The sequence below is a fragment of the Ambystoma mexicanum genome, chromosome 10, assembly GCF_040938575.1.
Source record: "Ambystoma mexicanum isolate Mex_15411 chromosome 10, UKY_AmexF1_1, whole genome shotgun sequence".
In the NCBI taxonomy this organism is placed as follows: Eukaryota; Metazoa; Chordata; class Amphibia; order Caudata; family Ambystomatidae; genus Ambystoma; species Ambystoma mexicanum.
Window position 1 is genome coordinate 1,698,779,327 of NC_090932.1, and position 27,490 is coordinate 1,698,806,816.

The following is a 27,490-nucleotide window of genomic DNA, read 5'->3' on the forward strand; positions in this document are numbered from 1 at the left end:
CAATCCTATATCCAAGCCTAGTAAACTTACTCCCCCGGCCATGACCAGATCATCCAGGCTCCTAACTAAAGAAAGGCTAACTCCCGCCTCTTAGAGGCTTCAGCCCCCTTTCGCCGCAGACCCTGCTACACTGGTAGACATGTACAACTCGACCATCAAAACAGCCACAGACGCCATTGCACCTCTAACCTAGAAAAAAGCCAAAACTAGGAAGCACTCTAACTCTTGGTTTAAAAAAAATAATTAATAAAAGCCCACCTCAAACGCTGCCCGAAGATCAAACACCACAGGCCCCAACACCCCACCCAGACAACAAAGAATCCTTCTCCTTCATACAAGTCACCAAAACTGAAGTCCTAGCCATCACGAAGCACATTAAACCCTCCTCATGTAAGGGAGATATCAGCCCTGCGTCACTTATAAAAGACTGTGCAGGACCCCTAGCACTGCTGTTCACAGCCTTCATAAATGCATCACTCTCCTCAGGCATCGCCCCCTCCCCCCCAAAGAAGCCTGGGATTGCCCGCTTCTTAAAAAGAAAAAAAAAAAAAAACTTTGCTTGACCCGGACATGCCACACAACTACAGACCCATAACCACTGTCCCATTCTTGCTCAAGATACTAGACAAGGCAGCATACCTCAAGATACCCAGGATGTTATTGTCTTCAAGGAATTGTTGTAAGAGGCAATCTGGTTTCCAGCCACACCACGGAACCGAGACTGCCCTACTCGATTTAAAAATTCAAATAGAGCAAACCATGGATAAAGGTAAACCTGCACTGCTCCTACTCCTTGATCTGTCTGCAGCCTTCGATCACGTAGATCACAAGACTCTATGCAGACACCAAGGAAGCAGCCCACTTCTCCCAACAAGCCACCTCCTGGATCGCCTCATTCTTGGAGGGAAGACGAGAGTGTTCTCGGACCAGGCATGCGCCTCCTCCACCCCATCCACAGCGGAGTCCCTCAGGGATCCTGTACCTCGTCCTACCTCTACACCATCTTTACCCTCCCTTCAATGACCTTGACGATCACAGCGTAGCATATACTAACTATGCCGATGATACACAAGTGCTTCTCCCATTCACTGGCTTGTACGAAGAAGACGCAGCCACACTCAGCAAGATCTACGCCGTCATCCCGGCCTGGAAGGCGGCTAACGATCTCTGTCTCAATGGAGACAAGACCGAAATACTACTAGTAGGGCCCAAACAAATCCTTGACAAGTTGGATAGTAAATACCCCTCGTTCAACATTGACAACACTAGCATCACCATATCGGCAGCAGCCAAAACCCTAGGAGTATACCTTGCACCCAACTCTATCCATGTCACGGCAAGTCCGCGCCATCGTCTCATCAGCCGCACTAACAAAGATCATTAACGCTGTCAAACCCTACCTCACCCCTAAAAACTGCATGTCCATTGCCACAGCCACTGTGGGGGCAAGGCTGGACTACTGCAACATCATCCAAGAACCCGAGGAAACTCCAAACCACACAGAACAATGCCCTCAGAAGAGGCATTTGCATTCCTAAGAGGGAGCACATACCACAAGCCAGGCGGGACGGCCATTGGCTCCCTGTTAAAGAACACATCCTCTTTAAAACCCTCTCCATCACGCATTCCTGCTCATCAAACACAGCACCCCCTACCTCTCAGAAACCATTCACTGCGCCACCTCTGAAAGACCCAAGCGTGCCCAGCACTGCAACCAACTTATAGTTCCGACCTTTAAAAGATACAGAGCAGGAGGCTCGAGCTTCACAGTACTAGCCCCAAAAAACTGGAACACGCTACCTCTGGCACTCAGGAAAGAAACCTCCCTCACAATCTTCCACAAGGCATTGAAAACCAACTCTTCCAATAACCTTTGTCTCATTACAACCAAATGTTTTTGCTAGTGCCTAACGCATCACACCTGCGCATCATTGCGAACACTGCGTTTGCTACTGCCAAACGTAGCACACATTCTTACTGTAAAGTGCTGTAAATCTATATGCAAATGTTGTTAGTTTAAGCAAGTATACTGTAACAGCGCCACGATGCCCAAGGGCCGATGTGCGCTTTATAAATGCAAATAAATAAATAACATTGACTATCGCCTTTCCTCTGTGCACGTCGCCTTTTAAATCGCCCCATTTAAACACCGAGGTCGGCGTAGAAAGGGAACCATCTGGGCCTTGCACGTTAAGAGGCGAACTGACGAATGCATGATTTCTCAGGAGTGGTACATTTCCATCTTAACACGCCTGTGATTAATGGAAGCACTCCAGGCCACAGAGTAATGTAATGGCCTGGCGCTTCGGAGAGCCAATGATTGCACGGCCGCCGCTGATTGGCCCTAATGAGCATCTGCTCTGTTTACACCCTGCACTTTATTGTGAATTCTCAGCAGCGGTATTTAAACTTGCCCAAGTGGAAAATAAACCTATTTTGATTAGCAAGTATTCGATCCAGTCCTTCCCTGGAGTTTGCCTGCCAGACACTCTGTCAAGAGGTCTGTGTGTGTGTGTGCGCGCGCGGAAACTGTAACCCACGAGAAAACGATTGATTTTAAATAGCAATTTTTCTATTTTTTTTTTTTTTTTTAAAAAGCAATTGTAGATGTATTCATTTAATACAAGGTGCATTAAGTTTCAAGAACATGACACGACATAACTGGCGTATTTGTGGAGCGCACATTCACCCCCACAGGGGTATCTTGGCGTTGTAGATCATTGTTAATCAACTCGGTGCCTCTGGTTTTATCGACCTCGGAAGGATGAAGGGCTGAGTGGGCTTGCCAGGATTCGAACCTGTGACCATGAGTTCAAACAGACCCTTATAGTGGCCTTAAACCTTTACCTTGCCAAGAGCTACCTGCAGTTAAGGGCCGATAGGTGGGTGCTGCTGGCCGGTGCTGCTGGGGTGCACATGTATGAGAATTTGTACCAAGATTTTTTTTGGGCCCTTTATTTCCTCTTTATGAGAAAAAGGAATAATAACATGTGATTTGCCATAATATTAATAACTCCAAAAACCTCTAATTATTTTGTATTGGCTGTCGCCTAAAAATGCTCAAGCACATCGCAATGTAGGCAACCTATGGCGACATTCAGTGTGAAGGCTGTCCATGCCATTTATCCGGCAGCGCTCAGCAATCTGGTGTGACGCTTGAAACCGCAGCAGCACCCGGGCGCTGTCACACAGGGCCAAGGGTTTCATTTCATGGAGTTGGTCTCAGAAAGGCAGATTGGCTGAGATGGGCAATCCCATTGGCTGATGGTGCAGATACTCTCCTGGCCATAGTGTTTGCCCCTAACTGCACACCTGATATGGCAGAAGTACATTCAGGACAGTAGACTCAGCCACAGGAGTCACTTCGCCCGTCACAAGGACACCATCTGTAAAAGGAATAACTGGTTCCCCCCAGTTTTTAACGGGGGACCGGTAATGGAGATGGGGAGTAATGATTAAAAAAACAAAGTATATACCGGCTACCCCTCCCTTCTAGCACCTTCTTGTTTGCAACATGGGTAGAAGACTCTTAAGCACATGGTGATTAGGCATCCACTGGTCCTGACTCGCACATCATATCATGGAGTCTGATTGTTTTTAATAACAATCAAATAACATTACAAACATAAAAGGAACGTGTAACGGAAACCCAGGGCCTCATTGCGACCCTGCCGGTCCGGAAACAACGGTGGCGGTAAAATCACTGCCACCGTTGTTTCCCGACCGGCTGATCAGGAGTCCTGCAGGCGGGAGGTGTCACTCCTGCCAGGTCTGACCTGGGGGGTTTAACACCACCCGCCTGCAGGCGGAAATGGAAAAACTGGCTCCGTCGTAGACCGAGCCGGTGTTTCCATTGTCCCCATCACCATGGAGTCCTATGGGACTCCATGGGAAAGGGGACTTACACAATTCCACCACTGGAATTCCTGGGTCACCAGGGTCGTAATGACCCGGTGATTCAGAGAATCACGGAGGCGGAATGGTAATACGAGTCCGGCGGTAACCTGCCAGTTTTCTGGCTCGGTTACCCCTGAGCTCGTAATGAGGCCCACAATCTTTTAAGCAATTATTGATGGGGTTAGTAAAGGTGCTCAACCAATGAATACTTCAAATATATCAGAAAGATCAAGTGGCCTGTTTAACACATGAGACAATGCTGGTGTCTCTACTCCTGTGGAAACTGAGTTCAACACGTAATTCATTACATAGTAGTCCATCTACTCATATGTTTCACCAATGCTTCTATACAGAAGAGTAATGATGTATGAAAAACATGCCTCTCTTCTCTGGATTGTGAGAAATCTGAGGGTATCCTCACTCCTGCTCCTCCTGGATCCTCTTCTCAGGTGGCCAGGGAAAGGCCATCGCTCTTAGAGCCCGATCCTGTGGGTGCAAAAGCAAGGAAGGATCACCTGGGTGGAGGGTCCATAGGGATTGGGAGAGGGGTTCCCACAGGAAACATGGTATTCCCCTTTCCCTATTGAAGACCAACCTAACCCTCCCCCAGCCTTTATGCACTACTGTAAGCCAGCTCCCTTAATTTTCCATCTGACCGTACTGGGACGAGTAAAAGATGACTGAGAGTAATGAACACATTTCACCACTGTAGTACTGGGATGAAGAAGATGCCTGCAGTGTACTCTGAGAGTCGGGCATGTCCTTTTAATTATAGTCCGGCAAGCCCAATTGAGAATCCACACCTGCAACCGGTCAAGTATTTGCAGGTGTATAAATGGAGAACCAGAGAACAGCGGAGAGAGCATCAGGGAGGCCTGTGTGGGAGAGACCAGCAGGGGACCCTTTCTGAGAGGAGGCAGCCGTGGTGAAACCTGAGAACAATGCGCAGGACCTGTTGTTAGGGAGAATTCTCATCTATGGCTAATTTCCCTCACCTAGTGAGTCCCCCAGCAGCTTTGCTGGACTTCTGGAGTTTTATTTTTTCTTCACTTGGTAAGAGTGATAGCTTTCCCCCACTCTTATCTGTGTTTTGCTATGTGTTTCTACCTGTTTTTTGTGATTGTGGACTCTGAAGTACACCACTTCAGTAGCCCTCTTCTTTTTGTGTGTCACACAGCACCTTCAGTGCCGTGGCACAGGGTTGTCTTTGAGACTTCCCTTGACTCCATTTCTGAGGTGAATACCGTCCCCCAGAAAAGGGTAAAGTTACCATTAACTTTACCTAGTCAATCTACCACAGATCCAGTAGACCCCATCTTCCATGGAGCACTAGAAAGGGTTAATTTGTATCCCTTTTTATCTGTACCTCCTAGAGCATTGTTTCGCTCTTTTAACATTCAGACTTGGCTGGTGGCAGTGGTATAAACCCTAACGTTTCTACCGCGATTATATTAGATAAACGTGGTACTGTTCTTGGCTATTATATTAGCCTCGAACATAAACCTGCTTGACCAAAGCGTCTTTCTTTTGGCTCCGGTTGGGTTTATTCGCCATTTCTTTTTGTTAAAGTCCTTCTTGTGTTTTACTTTGCGCGGCAAACCAGGTTCGCCTTCTTTGTTCACTGTCTTTTGACGGGCTTCTGCTCAGAAGCCCTCCTCAAGGCACCTGGGTGTCTAGGTGCGCTGAATGTGAGGGAGGGGTGTAGTCACCCCCTGCACAGGGTATCCTAGGAAACCCAAGTCACACTTTGTCATGATTGGCCAGGGTCGTTGTCCGGGCTGGACAACCCCCCCTGCTGGGTGATTGACAGCCAGGCTGTGTGAATGGGGTTTTTTCGCATAAAAGGCAAGGCTCTTGGGCTAGAAGTCAGAGAGTCGCCACTGGAACTACAAGGAACCGAATAGCAGCGGAAAGAACGACGGCTGCTGCAACTACCCTGTCCCGGTGAAGCCCTGCTGTAGTCCTGAGCTATCTCCCCTTCAACGACTTAGAGAAGATCCAGTCCGGAGTCTTCTTCCCTTGAGCTTGGTGGGGATAACCAGCTCATCTTCTACAGCCAGAGAATCCTCTTCCTTGGTTGAAATCGCTGCACACTGCTGTAGTGGTCCGGATAGCCACCTGAAGAGCCTCTCCTGTTTTTTAAGGAGCACACCTTTTATTCTTCGTCGCTGCTGCCGGCTTCATCCCTGTGTGGTGCAGACCCCCTTCAGACGTCCTCCTTCACAACGAAGCTCCAGGAATCGTGTGTCTGCGGGAAACCAACAGGAACAACTGCCAGGGCACCAGCTACAGCATGGGAACAAGGTACTGTGTTCTACTTGAGGAAACTGGGTGAATCCCTTTTCTTCATTTCCAAGGCTTGCCCTGGTCTTCCCTCCTTCTTATAACTTTTGCTTCCGAACATTGACTATATCGAAGTAACTTTGACTACGTTGAATCGTGAACTGTCTATGTGATCTTCGGCAACAGGCCCTGGTGTCTTTCGACCCCGACTCCGGCCCTTTGACTTTTGAACTCCTGTCTCTTGAGCGTTTCTTGATTCTGCCTGCCTAACCAAAATATTGCCTCTGATTTCTGCCTCCAACTCCCTCTGGATATCTCAGGTGCGAAGTGTGTTTTTGCCCCGGTAGCATTTTAAGTCACGGATACGCGTTTATTTAGTAGACTGAACTGTCAAAATGTGATCGCAATCGTATTCACGGTAACGTGTTTAGTTCGTAACACCGGTTCATTCAAACACAGGGTACTTACCTTGAGACTTACTGTACAAAGTGAATTGGTTAGTTGTAGTATATTTAACGTGTGGTTTTTATTGCAGTTTTTATAGAAGTGTGTGTTTATAATGAATGGTTTAAAAATAAATGTACTTATATTTTTTTACCTGAAACCTTGAGCCAGTGTTTTCTTGAGTCACAGTAATTGTGGTCCCTTTGTGTAATCTCTGCTACTGCTCAGATACTCTTGAGATAAGCCTGGCTGCTCCGCCACTGCTACCACTCTGACATAGTAGTACAGGCTTGCCCCAAAGGTAAAACTTGTATTGCCATTTGTAGTCTTAATTGTGTGTAGTGGTCTCTATTGGCACTGCACAGGATTCTACCTAAAACCTGTGGCGCCGAAGGCCGAGGCTAGCCCACTGACCTCTGATACAGAAGGAAGCTGCATGAGACGCAGGGGAGGAACGCTGAGTAACAGTGAGTGTCAGGGAAATCCACTCAGCTGTGGTGCTCCTAGCCGGCTGCGCACAAGTAACTAAGTGAATGGACACTTGAAACTAATTAGAATTATGCCTTTTGAATACCGAACTGAATGAAAACTTCATATTAAGCATGTTAAATTGAATGCAACTTTATGGGCAAAGTAAATAGCAGATGACAGCCAAAGGAAAAGTGCCCATGTGAAAGAAACACAGAAAAGAGCGCAAGTCTGCAAGAGTCCTGTGAGGAATTTGACTATCTGCACGGTGGGTGTGCACTTGCCTGTGCTTTTTTGAAATTTTATATGAAATAGAATGATGGTAGATGTGTGGGACTGATCTGTACATATTTTCCTATGCTCTCTCCATGACGAATGCATAGACCCGTATACTCTGGGTGGACACAGCCTACAGGCGCCGCCTTCCCTGTCAAGTTTAGTTGAAATGTGACAGCCAGGAGTACATCCAGGCATCTTAAAAAGGGGGAGGAGGCAAAACATTCCCCTTGCCATGGCCAGCCTAATTAAATTACAAAGGCTCCATGGATCACCCCTATCCTTTGTTGGCCCTGTGGGATGGTGGCAGCAATTAAACATAATTAGCATACTAATAGAGTATACGTCAAACGAGCACACATGGGGCCTAGCTACTGTGGCTAACAAAAGACGGGAAAATCCCCAACAATATTTGACATGCCACTGTGTCAACCTGAAGCTGGCTCTCACCCCTCAGTATCACGAGCAGTGAAGTGTCATGTCTGGTACATGTGTTTACAGTAGGAAACCCTGCAGGGGGACCAGATTCAGAGGGTTGGAGTATGCGATTTGATGGAGATAGAAAGTTTGATCTCACCACAACTTCAAGGGAGACCGGTCTTTAATCAGGAACCACAGAGAGTCAATTTAACCAGACAGATCATTTGATCCACAATAGACAGGAAGATGGGTGGGATTTAGTACATGTTTTCACCCCTTTACCTTTCCTGTTGCAAAGCACTCTGGTTATGACCTCATGCATGACAGAAGATTGTTGGTGGGGACCCAGGATTGGTTCATTTAGGTAGGCGTAGCCTACTCCATTCACTGGGGCCCATTTGGCTTTAAGAGGCCTCTCCCACACAGGCCTCCCTGTTGGCTCCTCTGCTGTTATTTCGCTCTCCCTTTATACACCTATAAAACTTGACAGGTTGCAGGTGTGGATTCTCACTTGGGCTTGCCTGACTATAGTTAAAGGGACATGCCTGACCTTTTTAAAGCACTCTACAGACCTCTTCTTCATCCCAGTACTTAAGTGGTGAAATTAGGTTTTAGTGTACATCACTGTTAGTCGCTGCTTCCTCGTCCCAGTACTCTGAGTGAAAATGTGGTGAAAGGAGGGGAAGGTTTTACAATAGCCTGTATAGGCCGGTCGAGGGTTAGGTTGGTTTTCAATAAGGCAAGGGGGGGCTGGTGGGGGTCCCATGTCTCGCCTTTCTCATCCTTCACCCTTCTCTTCTTCACCCTCTTTCTGGTGCTTCTGGATTGGGAACGTTTCCTGTCATTTTCTTAGTCAATGGAACAGGGATAGAGGGTTCTTCATGAAAGGGAAATGCAGAACATCGCATCTCACCTGTGGACATCTCTTCCCCCATGGCCCCAAGGACCCTCTACCGAGGTGATCCTCCCTCGCTTCTCCACCCACAGGATCAGGATCCAAAAACGATGGCCTTTCTCTGGCCACCTGAGAAGAGGACCCAAGCGGACTGGATGTGAGGACACTCTCTGGTTTCTCACAACTGTCATAATCTATCTGCTGTAGAACTGCAATTTTACTGCAACTTGTGAACTGCCAAAGGGAAACCTTTTTATGAAAGGTTTTGTGTAACAGAATCCTGTGCTAGCTGCAGACTAAACCTGTGATATTCAGGGCACACCTTGCAGTCTAAAGCACACAGTCTTTACTATATGGAAACTACTGGTCAAAGTAGCGCACCTCTTTCCATTGAAATGTAGCCCTTTTCTACTCCGTCAATTCATATTACCATCAGACACTCCAGATAGTGATCGCCCAGAATCTAGGTATCCTGCCTGGCAGGAACACTAACACCTCAAAGGGTTTGACGATTGATGCCAGAAGACGGGGTTTGACGGTTGATGCTAGAAGGTGGGGGTTTGACGATTGATGCCAGAAGACGGGGTTTGACGATTGATGGTAGAAGGTGGGGGTTTGATGATCGATGCCAGAAGGCGGGTTTGAAAACGTGAAGTCCTCTGTGCTCCACAGGAAAAAGGACCATTTGCAAAGCCAGAAGACCAACCCACAAAAGGTTATGTACAGAAGCGCAATGTGTTGTGCGTTAGGCTCCCGGATATGCGGCCTGCCGGCTGCAATGGGGATCATCCAGGAGCCGCAGCAGGTAAGTGGAATGGGTGGGGCTGTGCATGGAAAAGGGGCGTGCCACCCCCCAAAAAGAGTGGTGGGGCTGGTACAAACAACCCCACCAACTACCTGTGCAGTGGTTGCCTTCACAGGCTGGATTTTGCATACTTGGTCTTTCGTTCCTGGCATAGAGACCCCAATCAGAACTGAGTTGGCTGGGCAGAAAATGGCAGGAGCAAAGCGATGCGAGACTGTCCCTCCAGGAAGGAACACGAGCAGTCTAAATGTCACACTGGTACATTTATCTTGGTTATTCTCAGTTATGCGCTGAACCACATGGCGTAGACTTGATGAACACTGGGGTTAACTCTACAACACCAAGTGATGGTTGCTGAGTACTGACACAAGCGCACAGTCCATTCCCTTTGCGGTTGCAGACCCAAGTACAGTTCAGGAGTGCTCTAAATATTTGGACATGCCACAGCTCCCTGTCATGACATGAAACTAAAGGAGCCCTCCAAATCACCTTGAAACACATGTGCATAGGCGCATTATAAATGGCTTATCTTATCATATATCACCATACCTTGGCCCTCTTAAGAGATCCTTTCTTTGGTTTTCAGAAATCCTTTACAATGTGTCTTCAGTGTCCATCAGTGGAACAAAATCTTGCAAAATATGTGAGGCCCAGGATCCTGATCTAAGGCTGCCAAGAAGATGTGAGCATGAAGTAGTAGTAAGAACTGAAGCGTTGGGCTCTGGTGACGACATCTTGGCTTGATCACAGGATCTCAGCATGAGCCTAGATCCCTCAGAGCCTTGTTCAGACAAAGAGTAGACCATTCATGGAGATTTGAGGGAGCAAGTAACATGGCATCGACTGTGAGGAACTCTACCATCCGCACGGTGGGTGTGTGCTTGCCTGGGCTTTTTGCCTTTATCATTAAATGGAATGATGGTAGTCCAACCTCAAGAAAATATGTGGGGCTAATACACACACATTTTCCTATGCTCACTGCACAAAAAACTCCAGTCCCCCCGTTATAATTATTTGGGATATGACAGCCGGGGTACACGATGCATCTCAAGAAGAGGGAACACCAAATCTTCCCCTGCCATAGCCAGCCTGATTAACTAACAAGTGCTCCATGGATCCACCCGGGTCTTTTGTTGGGCCCTGCAGCTGGTGGCAGTGATTAACATACTGAGAGTGTACTTCAAACAGGCCCACAGGGGGGCTGGCTTCAGAGGATAACAAAGGAGACAGGGCCTGCTACCTTTTTTTTATATTTTTGCCAGGAACTTGAGGTTGGTCACCTTAAGTTACCTGGGGATCCCAGATGTGGACCCCTGGCTCACTGTGCTTAGAGAGGCACAACCACCCCTCACTGATGAGGCCTAACCAGGCTGAAACACGTGTTTGGGGTTGCTATTGGTAATCTTGTTCAAAGGAGGTTTGCCTGGCATTTCGGTGCTGGACTGCCCTTGTGGGAGGGACAAAGACTTGTATGCCTCCTTTGTAAAAAGTACAGTGAGGAAAAAGCGATGGCTGCGGACTCAGAGCAGGTTATCATGTCATGTTCTTTCTAGAAAGGGTGCCTGATAGTTTTTTTGTAAATGAGACGGGAATCCCCCAACAACTTTTCATATGCAACTGTGTCAACCTGAAGCCAGCTCCCACCCTCCGTATCAATTGACAGTGAACTGTCATGTGTGGAACTGCGTGTTTACAGTAGTCGTCCCGCAGGGGGATCCCATTCATAAGGTAGGATAATGTGGTTTGCAAGAGCAAGACAGTCTAGTCTCGCTGTAGCTTCAAGGGTGACCTGCCGCTTTAATCGGGAACCACAGAGAGCTCCATTAACCAGATAGACCCTTTGATCCACAACAGACAGGAAGATGGGTGGGACTTAGAATCACATGTTTTCATTCCTTTACCTTTTATTTTGCAAAGCACTCCGGTTATGACCTCAGGCATACAGGAGATTGTTGTTGGGGATCCAGGATTGGTTCATTAACGTAGGCTTAGACTACACCAATCCCTGTGGTCCGTTTGGCTTTAAAAGAGAGCTGACCACTTCACTTGGCAGATCATCTGAAGACTTTGCAAGGGGTAGCAAGAAGAACTCATTATTGGACCCTGGCTGAAGTTAGTCTGCCTTGGATATTCCGCCAGTGAAGGAAGGCCAGGACCTCCAAGAGGGAAGCAAGATCCCTCCCCTAAACATCTCCCAGGGAACAGAGGAAAAAACGGAACTCGGGGGACTTTCCAGCCGCTCCAGAACCAGCACCCAGCCAGCACGCAGCGTGCCCTGCTAGGCTCTGCAGCAAGCTTCCTGGACAGGGAGTGCCAGAAGGTCTCTGAACCTACAACCAAGGACAAGGCTGTGGCCTGCAACACACTCCTCCGCTATGGGCCGTCTGCCTTAAAGGATGACACAAACCCAGGGAAGAAGCTGGGAGAAGTGCATCAAGAAGCATCTACCGGCGGCAGCCTTAAGGGATGTTTTTGAGCCAGTCTAGTACCTTGAGCTGCAATGCTGACTGGTTTCAATCCACAGTCGCTTAAAGACATTCGAGAAATCTCGACCAGTGCTTCAGAACCAGCATTGAGACAGCGATTCCTGATCCTGGGCTGCCGTGTAGTCCAGCCTCGCTTGCCGAACAGATTGCCACCGGATGCCTGCAGCGGGCTCCCATCTTGAACTCTGTCACAGAAGCTGCAAAGCACCCTGAAACGGACTCAACCCTGTCAAACACCAAGAAATTCTATAAACACAAGGTACATTGTGGTTCTGTCCCCCTGGTCCTTCTCCGAAGGCCCCTAGTGACACTTTGTGACCCATTGCTCCTTTTGTGCTGAGGCCAAGTATCCTTGAACAGTTCAGATTATTACTTTACCGACTACCACAGGGACGTCATTTAGGGGTTGCAACTGCTATAACTGAGGTCTCCCTTGCTACCCCTAAAAAAAAAAAAAAAAATTTAAAGAAGAAAAGTGTTTTTTTTTAAATGTTATTTAAATGCAAGCTCCTGGGCTGTGGCCAGCGCCATGTGGCTCTTTGCTTCTGGAGTGGCTAGTTGTCTTGTTAAGGCCTCTTAAAATAAGATGAACAGGGTTTCCACAAGTCTAACACTCTCAGCACTGTCCCTAAATAAGAAAAAATAGGAATACCAAATAATGTGGCTTTCTGGAATTCTATACAATAATTGCTAGACTCATGAAAGGTTTATTTCAGGCACACTTCAGGGGTTGAGTCACTGAATTAGTCTGTTCTTAAACACCTTAACGCAGCCTTTAGTCCATCTGAGGTCGATGAATGAATAGCAACACGGGGTGGGTGATATTGGGTGTATATTTCTTCTATGTAAAGTGCTTAAGCGTAAGTGCTATAGAATAACAGTTCATTATCATTTGGCCATGGGCGCCTGCTTGCATTCACAGTAATTCGGTAATATGGCCCATACACACTGATCTTAACAATACATATGGCGATCCATTCTTAAATGGCATGTATGTCACATTATAGTGATATCGTAACCACATTTTCCGTAGTGTACTTGGGAAGAATGCTGCGTGATGCCATTTCCTGTTTTGTTAAGGGGTGAAAGGTCGCATTCCATTGCTTCCCGCGAAATCACTTCAGAGTGGGTTCAAATGACATCACTGTCATCAGAGGTCAAGGGTCGTGTGATGTCACTTCCGCTACCCCTGGCATTTTGGTGAAATTACGTCCCTGGACTACCCTCTTGTCAGTATCCAAAGTGCATCCCTTTTCCGTCTTTGAAACTGTCTTTTCTCGGCATTCCTCTACAGGGTGGGTTGTATTTTGTAGTGTTGCTAGAACTGTCTGTTGTGATTAATAATAAAGTAGATATTTTTATACAACCTTGACTGAACAGTCCCATTCATTAGGTAATGATTGTATTTTCGCTGTGTTGCAACTAACCAACGATCCACGACCTTGTGGAGATGAGCCTGCCGTTCCTTCCACGTTACCAAAATTGGACAAGGGGGTATATAATCTGCTTGTTTTCCAATCTGTTCCAATCTGTTTGGGTCCCTTCTGGTGCCCTAGATGTGTGGGGCTGATTGATGGTTTAGAAACAGATATTCGTCCCTGGACCACTGGTGCCCTGGAAGTTGATTCGTCACACACATTGGCATGACCTGGAATGAAGCTGGATGCTGACATAATCTGGAGAGACTAGTGATTGTTTCCATGGTTGCAGAGTTTGTGTAGTTGCACGTCTTTCTTCCAACCTTTATAGCGAGGCCTTCTTCTAAATATATTTTCATGTAGGAAACTGAAATGAATGGACCCAGGGAAAGCTCATGCAGACCAGATCACCCAGAAACCAGTATTGAGGGTTTGCAACACTTTTGCATACGTTTCTTGAAAGAGCTGCTGTAGATCAAGTTGAGCTTTACATTGCTTAACGTTTCCTTTGGTGGCTAATCTTAGTAAATGATTACTCTGAATGGTGTAAAGGCCAGAGGGCCAATCCTGCATTTCCACGTTACTTTTAGAGCACTCTGTTGCTTTACTCACCAGTACCCTGTGTCGGCCTTAATAAAGCAAGCGGTGTATACATGGTAGCATCTAGTAAGGAACTGGCAGCTACCTGGGCAAACTGGCTAGGTGTATGTACACGGTAGCACCTAGTAGGGAACTGGCGGCTACCTGGGCAAACTGGCGGCTACCTGGGCAAACTGGCTAGGTGTATGTACACGGTAGCACCTGTACACGGTAGCACCTAGTAAGGAACTGGCGGCTACCTGGGCAAACTGTCAAGGTGTATGTACACGGTAGCACCTAGTAAGGAACTGGCAGCAACCTGGGCAAACTGTCTAGGTGTATGTACACGGTAGCACTTGTACACGGTAGCACCGAGTAAGGAACTGGAAGCTACCTGGGCAAACTGGCTAGGTGTATGTACACGGTAGCACCCAGTAAGGAACTGGCAGCTACCTGGGCAAACTGGCTAGGTGTATGTACACGGTAGCACCTGTACACGGTAGCACCTAGTAAGGAACTGGCGGCTACCTGGGCAAACTGTCTAGGTGTATGTACACGGTAGCACCCAGTAAGGAACTGGCGGCTACCTGGGCAAACCGGCTAGGTGTATGTACACGGTAGCACCCAGTAAGGAACTGGCGGCTACCTGGGCAAACTGGCTAGGTGTATGTACACGGTAGCACCTAGTAAGGAACTGGCGGTTACCTGGGCAAACTGGCTAGGTGTATGTACATGGTAGCACCTAGTAAGGGACTTGCAGCTACATGGGCAAACTGGCTAGGTGTATGTACACGGTAGCACCTAGTAAGGAACTGGCGGTTACCTGGGCAAACTGGCTAGGTGTATGTACATGGTAGCACCTAGTAAGGGACTTGCGGCTACCTGGGCAAACTGGCTAGGTGTATGTACACAGTAGCACCCAGTAAGGAACTGGCGGTTACCTGGGCAAACTGGCTAGGTGTATGTACATGGTAGCACCTAGTAAGGGACTTGCAGCTACATGGGCAAACTGGCTAGGTGTATGTACACGGTAGAACCTAGTAAGAAACTGGCAGCTACCTGGGCAAACTGTCTAGGTGTATGTACACGGTAGCACCCAGTAAGGAACTGGCAGCTACCTGGGCAAACTGTCTAGGTGTATGTACACGGTAGCACCCAGTAAGGAACTGGCAGCTACCTGGGCAAACTGTCTAGGTGTATGTACACGGTAGCACCTGGTATGGAACTGGCGGCTACCCGGGCAAACTGGCGGCTACCTGGGCAAACTGGCTAGGTGTATGTACACGGTAGCACCTAGTAAGGAACTGGCAGCTACCTGGGCAAACTGGCTAGGTGTATGTACACGGTAGCACCCAGTAAGGAACTGGCTGCTACCTGGGCAAACTGTCTAGGTGTATGCACACGGTAGCACCTGTACACGGTAGCACCCAGTAAGGAACTGGCGGCTACCTAGGCAACTGGCGGCTACCTGGGCAAACTGTCTAGGTGTATGTACACGGAAGCACCCAGTAGGGAACTGGCGGCTACCTGGGCAAACTGGCTAGGCGTATGTACACGGTAGCACCCAGTAAGGAACTGGCGGCTACCTGGGCAAACTGTCTAGGTGTATGCACACGGTAGCACCTGTACACGGTAGCACCCAGTAAGGAACTGGCGGCTACCTAGGCAACTGGCGGCTACCTGGGCAAACTGTCTAGGTGTATGTACACGGTAGCACCCAGTAGGGAACTGGCGGCTACCTGGGCAAACTGGCTAGGCGTATGTACACGGTAGCACCCAGTAAGGAACTGGCGGCTACCTGGGCAAACTGTCTAGGCGTATGTACACGGTAGCACCCAGTAAGGAACTGGCGGCTACCTGGGCAAACTGTCTAGGCGTATGTACACGGTAGCACCCAGTAAGGAACTGGCGGCTACCTGGGCAAACTGTCTAGGTGTATGTACACAGTAGCACCTGTACACGGTAGCACCTAGTAAGGAACTGGCGGCTACCTGGGCAAACTGTCTAGCTGTATGTACACGGTAGCACCCAGTAAGGAACTGGCGGCTACCTGGGCAAACTGTCTAGGTGTATGTACACGGTAGCACCCAGTAAGGAACTGGCAGCTACCTGGGCAAACTGGCTAGGTGTATGTACACGGTAGCACCCAGTAGGGAACTGGCAGCTACCTGGGCAAACTGGCTAGGTGTATGTACACAGTAGCACCTGTACACGGTAGCACCTAGTAAGGAACTGGCGGCTACCTGGGCAAACTGTCTAGGTGTATGTACACGGTAGCACCCCTTAAGGAACTGGCGGCTACCTGGGCAAACTGGCTAGGTGTATGTACACGGTAGCACCCAGTAAGGAACTGGCGGCTACCTGGGCAAACTGTCTAGGTGTATGTACACGGTAGCACCCAGTAAGGAACTGGCGGCTACCTGGGCAAACTGGCTAGGTGTATGTACACGGTAGCACCCAGTAGGGAACTGGCAGCTACCTGGGCAAACTGGCTAGGGGTATGTACACGGTAGCACCTAGCACCTAGTAGGGAACTGGCGGCTACCTGGGCAAACTGGCGGCTACCTGGGCAAACTGGCTAGGTGTATGTACACGGTAGCACCTAGTAAGGAACTTGCAGCTACCTGGGCAAATTGGCTAGGTGTATGTACACGGTAGCACCCAGTAAGGAACTGGCAGCTATCTGGGAAAACTGTTCAGCTCGTGGTGTGCAAATTCTGGTTCTAGTCTTGATAAAACTGCTCCCGAATACACACGCTTGCAGACTTCTTGCATTTCCTCATTTCCATAATACTAGTTAAAAAAAAGTGTAACCTGTTAGTTTCTTTTTTGCTTTTACCAGTGAACACCAATAACGGATCCTTGATTTTGTGGTGTTATTGGTCAAGCAGGTCAAGGTAGAGTGTGGCCAGCTAATTTTCTTTGGACACCTACCAAACGTGGGTGGGAGATGACTGCATTGTGCATATGTAGTGAGATATGTAGGGTATGTGGCAAGCTTTTCAGATTGTGTGTAGGCCAGAGCAGTAGTGGGTGATGGTCCCAGTAGCTCACACTTAGAGTGAGAATTCCTTTCACAGTAGATCTGCTCCTAGAAATGGCACGGGCAAATTGTGGGGGCCCCTTTGATATGCATGCAGATTTATCAATACTCGCACTGGGGTGCCTCTCGAATCTTGATTCAATTATGTTGATGTATTCATTGAGCTCTATTTTGGTTTATTCATTCGGGGAGCTCTATTTTGGTTTATTCATTCGGGGAGCTCTATTTTGGTTTATTCATTCTTTGAACTCTATTTTGGTTTATTCATTCATTGAGCTCTATTTTGGTTTATTCATTAGGGGAGCTCTATTTTGGTTTCATTTGGTGAGCTCTATTTTGGTTTATTCATTTGGTGAGCTCTATTTTGGTTTATTCATTCGGGGAGCTCTATTTTGGTTTATTCATTCAGGGAGCTCTATTTTGGTTTATTCATTCAGGGAGCTCTATTTTGGTATATTCATTCAGGGAGCTCTATTTTGGTTTATTCATTCATTGAGCTCTATTTTTGTTTATTCATTCATTGAGCTCTATTTTGGTTTATTCACTGATTGAGCTCTATTTTGGTTTATTCATTCATTGAGGTCTATTTTGGTTTATTCATTCATTGAGCTCTATTTTGGTTTATTCATTAATTGAGCTCTATTTTGGTTTATTCATTCGGGGAGCTCTCTATTTTGGTTTATTCATTCCTTGAGCTCTATTTTGGTTTATTCATTCAGTGAGCTCTATTTTGGTTTATTCATTCGGGGAGTTCTATTTTGGTTTATTCATTTGGTGAGCTCTATTTTGGTTCATTCATTGAGCTCTATTTTGGTTTATTCATTCATTGAGCTCTATTTTGGTTTATTCATTTGGTGAGCTCTATTTTGGTTTATTCATTCATTGAGCTCTATTTTGGTTTATTCATTCATTGAGCTCTATTTTGGTTGATTCATTCATTTGCATCCAAGCCACACAGTTACGTGAGAGGCTGTATGAGAAACCAGGTTAATATGTGACATGTTTACTTTTTAAAACGGACACCCTGTGCCAGGGTCAACTAGTGCGAAAAGGACCTCTCGACTCTTTCGAAACAGACACCACAAAGCAACCACACACACTGCTCCGGCTTCATATGCTGTAGTCTTCCCCCACATACCTGGAGTATATATGGCGAGACTGCAACACAACACAACACATTTCTGGTCTTGGCCCTACCATTGCTTAGAAGTGTGTTTAAAAGACTTATAATTAGTATGCCCAGATGAAGATTGATGCGTGAAATGGTTGGACACTGTCGACTCTGTCTGTTGGGCAACTTATTTTTGTTCGTGCAGCAAATGCGCCAGACCTGTAACCCCCACGGGACGTTCTTTTCCATTCACTGGATGCAAGCCCTCCCGCCTCACTTCATTTCTTGTGCCACATGACCCCGATGTGTGGGGCATCCAAACCATTTAGAAGTCATTTGTAGCCATTTTAAAATGTATTTTTTTTTTTAAAAAAAAATTAAGTGCTGGAGTTGGCTGCATGAGTTGGTCAAATTGCGCATTATGAACTAATGGTTTCAAGTAGCAGCAAAGGTAATTTGTGAGTAATGAGTCCCGTTGTGTAATCACTTCTAGGCTGAGGTGCTTAATGGAATGAACTCTCTGAAGCGTGCAGCCGAATAAGCTTTTTTTGTCACGTCAGCAGATAAATGTGCTCCCGAATAGGGAGGGCAGGAGTTCAGCCTAGATGGCGTGTAAATGAGCCGGGCTGCGTGGCGTACACAACAGCATGCGTGTCCTCGGCGTGTTAACACGATCTCATCCTGCACTGTGTAATCCTGACTTTCTTACTCTTCCAACAGGAATTCTGGAGAGCAAGAGGCTTGACATTGTTCGCGTGGATGAAGTCATCCAGACTATTGGAAACAATACCTACTTTGCTGCCAACTTGTCCATCTGGTGGCAGATCCCTCAGTATGTGCTGATCGGCTTCAGCGAAGTCTTTGCCAGCATAGCAGGTAAGGCTCTCTTCTCTTCACCCAAGGGAATGCTGCTTGCTTCTTTCCAGTGCCGGCTTCTCAATCGAGATTCGGTCATTGCCATCTGTGGGCCATTGAGCAGGGGTACACCTTTGCTATTTGTTGGCCAATAATCTGAGATTCGGTCATTTCCATCTGTGGGCCATTGAGCAGGGGTTTGTGCCCCAATAATCCGAGATTTGGTCATTGCCATCTGTGGGCCATTGAGCAGGGGTTTGTGCCCCAATAATCCGAGATTTGGTCATTGCCATCTGCGGGCCATTGAGTAGGGTTACACCTTTGCTATTTGCATAGCTCCCCACCTCTGCCTTGTATGGGGAGAACGGGAAGTTCCATGTTTGAAGAATGTGATCCTATATCCTTTCATAACTTAGTTTATGGTACCTACATTTAGAAGTATTCGGCACAGAGAGACTCTGCATTACTGTACTCCTCCCCCACCTCCACTGGCCCTAGAGTGGTTTTCAAGGCATTTACTTATGCATTATTGTCGTCGTCCTAAGGCTAGCATTGACATTCCTACTCGTCATGATAATCGGGGCTGAAATCCCTCAAAGGATCTGTTTGACCGTTTGCCTGCTCAGGGATCCATTTTATGCACCAGCTGAAATGTTTTAGAGAAGACTCTCAAATGCAGGTCTGTTAGGTCGGCCCTAAACCGAACACTCCTGGGCAGTGTAGCGATTAGCGCCAGAGCAATTTGGAGACCTCATGCTTTGGTAACGTGCCAGCTCTGGGAGTTGGACCCAGATTTGCCAGCACCTCAATCTGCTGTGCTGTGATTATCAAGGATAAGGGTCAGATTACTCTATCCAAGCGGTAGTTTTCCGCATCCTGCTGTCTCAGGGAGGTTGCCCTTGCTACCAATGCTCCTTGAATTGGATGGTCAGACTGGTCCGTCTGCTACGCATGTCTCTACTTCCTGGAAGCATGCTATATCTGGACTGGACGATCTGTAGCGATCAAGAGTAGCATGTGACTGTTGTCATCTTCTCCATGAAGATGGGCCTGTACGGAACTTCCTGGCCTCTGAATGCCACCAGAACCGTGTTAGTTGCCGCTAGTCCAGAGTTCCCTAGCCTTCACAGTGTCCTTAAGAGTCTTGGCTGAACAGGTCCCCTGGTGGAAAGCTGATGCTCTAGGTTCCCTGCACGCGGCTTGTTGCTTAAACGCTGCTACTGTTACAGCAAAACACCCTACTCTTGTGTTTCTGGCAGGTGCACAGAAATACCTGGCTGATATTTTAGTCTGTCTTGTCTTTGCTTTTTGCGTCTTGACTTGCCGACACTGGATATGTCCAGTTAGTACCTTTTGGCATCTGTGAAACATGTGGCTGCCTCACTGCTAGGACCATACTAATCGGCTGTAGATGTTGTGGTGATGTCTTGAAGTGACTGCTGTTGACCCCATGTTAAGGATCTGGTCTGTGGCTCCTTTCCTGTAGAAGGGGCTATGAGTGACCCTGTTTGGGTTGTCCTGGCTTGGCCTAGACCACACCTAAGTGACTATGGTCATGAATTGGGCATACGTGTATCACCTGCTTCACTTATGTCATGCAGTGCTGACACATCAGTCGGCAGAACCTCCCATACTATTCCGTGAGCATAAGCCATCACGGAGACCATCTCCTCTTCACCTGCCGAAAGTCGAGGTCATTGCTACGGCATCTAAATCTCTCTTCTGGCTTTGGACTTCATGGCCCACTTCTTTTCATCTTCACTTCAACCAGGGCTTGGGAGGGGGACGAAACCATGTTATTTGACATATATATGCAGCTGCTGGGCAGTAGCATCCCACACGCCGGTACACAGAGGAACTCTGCTTAATGTGTAAAGAAATAAAAGGCCAAGGCCCACTTTATTTCTAGTTTGTCTGTGACACATCGGGAGGGCAGCTCCCTGCCACTGTTGCCACTATCACAACTGTTGCTGACAGTCTCAACATATTCGGGGTTAAAGCTGTAACTCATACCAGTCTATTGGGGTTGGTGGATGCTAGAACTATCGCAGATATGCGGTTTTACAAATACCAATCAACAGAACCCAAAATAACATAACATGCTAGTGTTGTCATGAAATGCCAAATGGTGAAGTGCTTCTATAACGCATGATCAACTTCAACCCTTTGCTGAGGTTCTTTAGTTGGCAGCTGGAACGTATTGACCGTGTAGTGTAGCCACAGGAGACCGCAAACCTGCTTTCTTCATATGGCAAATTGATGTACAAATCAGGTACTCATTACTCGGCATATCAACTTTCTGGTCAAACATCGATGCAAGATCTTCCTGCGTTTATTAGCAGTCAGGACACGCACTGCTCCTCGGCAATGTCCTTTCCTCAGGCGTTGCCGCAGTGTTGGTGCTGATAGCTGTTCTGAAGTCAAGCCACGCTGCTGTTGCAGTGTTTCCGGTTGCTGCAGGAGTGGATCTGCAACCTAACTGAGGCAGTGGGCAGGCATAACCAACCCTGGCCGGTACCCAGCACGGTCACCTTCCAGCTCATTCATGAAGATGGATAACTGGGACTGCCAGTGTAGCTCATCGTGTTTGAGCTTCAGTGAGCCGGCCCAGCTAGCAGAGACGCATGGCCAGTCCACGCTGTTGAGTGCCACTAACCGACTGCCAGATGAAATATAAAGTGGCCAAAACACTGCATCATAATCAAACTGTCTGAGACCAAAAGTGCTCTGGCTGGAAAATGTGTGCCAGGACTGGTCCCTGGCATAGCCCCCACATGTTAGGCACTCTGTTGCATCCTAAGAGGTTGCACTTGGCGGAGGACCCCTCCCCGAGGAACTCAAAAACTGCATGTTCTTGGTGGATGGCACAACTCGCCCACCATTTTAATACACAATGTTTCTTTTGTTGCAGCAATTGGATGTTTTTTGTTCTTTCTCGAGTTGTACATCCGGCGCATAATCTGCAGGTGTACGCAGCTACACGTAGTCCTCTATTAACCAGGGCAGCAAAGACCCACGACTTACTGTCCTGGGAACACACAATAAACCAGTGGCTACTCTGCTTCCCTGGTCCGCTGTAGTTTAGCGGCGCATAATCTGCAGGTGTACGTAGCTGCACGTAGTCCTCTATTAATCTGGGCAGCATGTTTCCTTTGAGACACACAACTTCCCCTCTACTCCTGTCCTGGGAACACACAATAAACCAGTGGCTACTCTGCTTCCCTGGTCCGCTGTACTTTAGCGGCGCATAATCTGCAGGTGTACGTAGCTGCACATAGTCCTCTATTAATCTGGGCAGCATGTTCCCTTCGAGACACACAACTTCCCCTCTCCTCCTGTCCTGGGAACACACAGTAAACCAGTGGCTACTCTGCTTCCCTGGTCCGCTGTACTTTAGCGGCGCATAATCTGCAGGTGTACGTAGCTGCACGTAGTCCTCTATTAATCTGGGCAGCATGTTCCCTTCGAGACACACGACTTCCCCTCTACTCCTGTCCTGGGAACACAGAATAAGCCAGTGGCTACTCTGCTTCCCTTGTTCGCTGTACTTTAGGGAGCGCTGAAGAACTTTTTATCTTTCAGCTTCTCTGGATTTTTTGGAGCCGCTGCGTTGATAGCCAGCCCTTCTCTGGGGTGGATTTTCACTGTTCTTGTGTTGGGTTTTCTGGTTCATTGCTTTTATATTGCAATTTGAACCCTATTTATTTTGAAGGTTGCTGGATTTGATCTGTTAATAAGAATTCTCAGCTTCCCATTGCTCTTTGAGGTTGGATTACGCACTTGAAAGTGTTTAAATATAGTTGGTTGAAGATAGTCCTTTTGTGGGGAAAAAACACGTATGTGGCCAGCATCTGCAGGCTGCGGTCCAAGACATGCACCACGAGAGGGGCCTTCAAGCGATGATACCCATGCATGTTTGGGCACACGATAGATGTGTTCAGGGGGGTGGGGTCAACTCTCTGGGAATCATCATACAATGGTAAGAGAAGCCCAAGCACCTTTATACTAGCCTTCTGTAGCCAGGCCCCGTGTTTCTGCTACTGAAGTGTCCCCTTTTATTTAGTTACTCATTATTTGGACCCCCAAATGCTTCCAGCAGCCCATGCCTAAATGCTGGTAAAGCATCATGGAAGAGGTAGTCCAAAACATTAGGAAGGCAACAGTATAAGTAACTAGGCATATTTTAGCTAGTTTGCACCAACTCAACCATGTATGTGTATGTATGTATGTATGTATGTATGTATGTATAAGTATTTATAGAGTGCGACAAAGACCCTAAGCATCAAGACGCTAGGGCAGAACCACCAGAGAGGAGAGCAAAGCAGCCCACTTAGAGCAGACAAGTTTTTTGGCTGCTAGCAGAAAGTGGATAGGGCCCGAGTTCCTGACATGCAGAGGAAGAGCATTCCACAAAGCCGGAGCCAACACTGAAAAAGATGAGCCTCCCACACGAGAGCGTCGAATGCGAGGGGCAGTCAGCAGAAACTGACTGGCCGAACGGAGGTCTCTCTTAGGTTGGTAGAGAGACAACTTCGACTGAAAAAACAGAGTGAATAGCGCAATGGACTGTACAAAGGACCTTGAACTTAATCCGAGTTCTAACGGGCAGCCAATGAAGAAGATGAAGTAAGTCCTGAGAGTGGGAAAGTCTAGGGGTGCTGAGAGTCAACCTAGCCGCCACATTCTGGAGGATCTGAAGTTGTTGGATCATTACCTCTGGCTGGCCCAGATAGATGCCATTACAGTAATCAATTGCACCCATAATAGCAGCAGTAACAATTTTGCTCCTGGCTTCGTTGGAAAGTAATGGGAGCACCTTCTTCAGAACTCGTAGTTTCTCAAAGCCACTCCGGCAAACCAGAGATTTGCACCTCTCTAGAGCCTGACGTCATGATCTTCATTCAAAGACTTTTAACAACAGTAGTGTATTTTGGGCAGGGTCCCAGGCAAATAGGCCAGTAGTCAGAAGTCCAACTATTGGATGCCTGGCCAATCACTAGTATATTGGTCTTTTCTCCGTTCAACTTAAGCCAGTTTTCGGACATCCAATGACAAACCACTGAGAGGCAAGTTCTCAGAAGTTCAAAGGAGCTCTGCATGCATGAAAAAATGCACACCAAAGCTGGCAATAAGCCTGGCCATGACAACCAGGTATAGGTTAAAAAGCATAGGGGAGAGAGCTGATCCCTGAGTGACTACACAGTCAAATGCCATAAGGGTGGGAAGTAACAGGAGGGAGAAACACCACTTTTGTGCGGCCAGACAGGAAAGAAGAGAACCATTTCAGGGGCACTCTTAAAAAACCAGCATCCACCAGACACTTTAACAATTTCTGATGGTCGATAGTATCAAAGGCCGCGGAGAGATCGAGTAAGATAAGAATACTGTCTCTCCGCGGTCTTGTGCCAGTGCAATGTTATCGTGGAGTGCGATCATAACTGATTCTGTACCCCTCCCAGGTCGAAAGCCCGCCTGGAATGGGTGGAGAATGTCACTGGCCACAAGATGGGTAAGAAAGCTGGGGGGGTAACAATGGATTCCACCAGTTTAGTCAGAGTGTGGAGAAGGGAAATTGGGTGGTAATTTTCTGTTGCTGACGGGTGCAGGTGAGGCTTCTTAAGCAGCGGGGAGACCACAGCATGCTTGAGAGAGGGGGCAATGAATCCAGTAGTACATGCAAATTGACACGCCTCAGTGAGCAAAGGAACCAAATTCGAGGAAGGATCCTGCAGAATGTACAGGGGAATAGGGTCCACGGGTGAAGCAGATTTAAATTGTAGCAACGCGTCGGTTACTAAAGCTTCCGTAATAGTAACAAAGATAAACGGGCTAGAGCATTTGGCAACCGGACAATTCAAAGATTCAGAAGTGCCAGGTTAAATACCCCTCTCAGTACATAGCTTTTCTCTTATAGTGCACATTTTATTGTGGAAGAGTAAGGCAATCTTGGGTAGAGTTACAGAACGTGTTCATCTGTGCTGCCCATCACCGCTGCCACCCCTCTGTGTCTTTGCTACTTAGTAATTTACACACTAATTGGGGTGGAAGGGTTGGAAAAGTGCAAATCAATCCCGCCCCTATTGGCATAAATTACTCTGCATTTGTCCATTTTTCCCCCTCACAGTTGCTAGTTAATAAACTGAAGGAAATGAGTCTCTTTGAGTGAATACCCGGGTACCCTGGACTCTGCACATGCATCTTTGTCTCAAAACTCTAACTCTGGCACAATTTTCCATCCCATCCACTAGAGGGCTGTGGGCCACATATTGCCAGTGTACCGATTGTCTGACTAAAAGTACTGACATTACTACAGTAGTGCTTAATGTTTCTATTTACCACAGTACAATACCTTAATATCTACACCCCCGAAACAAATGTCAGAATATAGAGATTGTAAATAAGAGGTTCTCTCTGTGTCCAGGAAATCTTTGGTCTCGGAACTCAAACTAGTAACTAATACAGAAATGTAGAAAAGCATATTTGCCACTTTGCAGCATTTCCGAAAGTGCAAAGATCATAGTTCCAAATGTTTTTTTACTGGGTTCAGTTTTTAAAAAACTGTTACTCTAGCAATTTCTTTTTACTGAAACACTTTTGTTTGGACCACATTTTATATCTATACCCCTTATGAATGCAAAGACCTCAGGATTCCCAACTTTTTCAGTACAGCAACAAAACATAGTAACGGATCGCATAACACAGCTCTGGTCTAAACTCATTATTTAGCACCTTAAGGAAAGCGTGATCCAGACCCAGGGATGAGATGGATTTACTACAATGTTCTTAGTCCAACAGATATAGCCCCTAACTTGCTGTCGTATGGCGCAGCACTCGTGTGGATATTGCGCATTGATTGCTCTGCTAGGACAATCTGCCCCCCAAGAATATTGCGCCCTGATCGCGCACTGGCAGGTTGTTGAGATCTAGTGTATAACAAACACCCCATGATGTGGGAAGCCTTTCTTTTATACTCTTGCCTTCTGATTCCTTGGGCTGGGAGGATAGCTCTGAGGCAACACTCTTGTCTTAGAAACAAAACCATGCAGATCAGCACAGGATCGGTACCCGGTCCACACTGAGAGGCTGGTCTCTGGAATTTTTTATTTTTGTTACTTTTCTAGGTTTGGCTTACTTGGCAGGGAAAGCTTTAAAAAAGGCAAGCAACCATCTTGAAGTCAGGCAAAAGGGACTCAATACTTCTGCGCTACTCACTTTGCGTTCCCACTTTTGGTGCCCAGCAGACCTCTGCAAAGCATCTTGGCCGGCTGCCGCTCTGCTCTGCTTCCTCTGTTCCTCAACATAATGGATAATGGGCCCACGTCTTCCCATTTTTGTCTCATGGATGGTACCATGTGACCTCCATAGGGTGTGAATTGATTTGGGGTTTTTCTGTTATTTGTTTGTTGGTTTGAGGCTCTTATCAGAGTAGTCTTCCTTGGATCGACATTATGGGAGTAAACGCTAGGCATGGCGGCGAAGCTTATGGTTGTCTAGCACAGAGCACTGCTGCTCTGCAACTCTTATTTTTTGACTGCAGGGTATCTGGAAGCATACTTGGTACACATGTCTATTCGCTGTGCAGGTGTGACCGCTAGACTTAATGCGAAAGCCAGTTTTTCCCCGTAATCGCCACTGAAGGCTCCATGTTCTGATTGCTGTCTTCCGCTGAAGTGCTTTTGGCTTGCATATCCTAACTGTAAAGGAATACTGAGACTTATGTTGTAACCATGCAGCGTGCGTGAGTATGCTTCCGGGTGGAGACTCTTGAAACGAGGCATGCAGCAAATTCCTTGCTCTCAATTCTGCCCTGCTTTTTAAAACTAATAGTGCTGTGTCTGAAGGCATCATCTGTCAACCAGCGACTCTAGTATTAGAGAACAGATATCCCCTAGTGCCATAAGAGCCAGGTTACATTGGCATATGCCCAGAGCTAGACTCTTGCAAGGGCCATCACTTGGTAGTCTGACTGTGATAACCATGGCACAGGAGGGGCATGTCTAGATAAGGAGGGTGAAGACCTGGTCCCACAATCGGAATTCTGTGTTCTACTGCACCTTTTGGTAATGAGGACATAGAAATACATTGTTGGCTTTACTGTGATCTGGGCACTGTGGTTTGTCCAAAGGACCTGGATATGGTGATGACATTTCTTTTTAGTTTTTTAAAAAAAGTTTACATTTTTTTAAACATATTTTTATTAGTATGTCAACAAATACAGTTCATCGCACTATTTTACAGGGTTATTTAGGTAATTCATAAATATTTTGTTTAACTACATTTTGTTAAATATACAATTTTAAGTAAACTTTACAATCAAATGTACCCCCTTAGACACACTAAAAAACTTTCCATTTATGTAAGCAGTACAATAAAAATCTAACCGCAATTTCTTTTAGGACACATACACAGATACTAGACTTCACACAGACAAACACCAGACTAATCCACTAATAAAGAAGATAAGGAAGAAAGAGAACAAAAAGTAGAAAGAGAAGAGAGAGGAGAGAAAA

The 27,490-nt window shown here is 47.0% G+C and overlaps 1 protein-coding gene across 2 annotated transcripts in view; it reads left to right on the plus strand.

Moving 5' to 3' along the window:
- Positions 1 to 27,490, plus strand: part of SLC15A4 (solute carrier family 15 member 4) — a 492,322-nt gene that overhangs the window by 296,682 nt on the left and 168,150 nt on the right. For both annotated transcript variants that reach the window (XM_069620125.1, XM_069620124.1), the window contains exon 6: positions 18,846 to 19,001. In XM_069620125.1, coding sequence (XP_069476226.1) covers positions 18,846 to 19,001 — 156 coding nt within the window. The remainder of the gene's footprint in view (positions 1 to 18,845; positions 19,002 to 27,490) is intronic.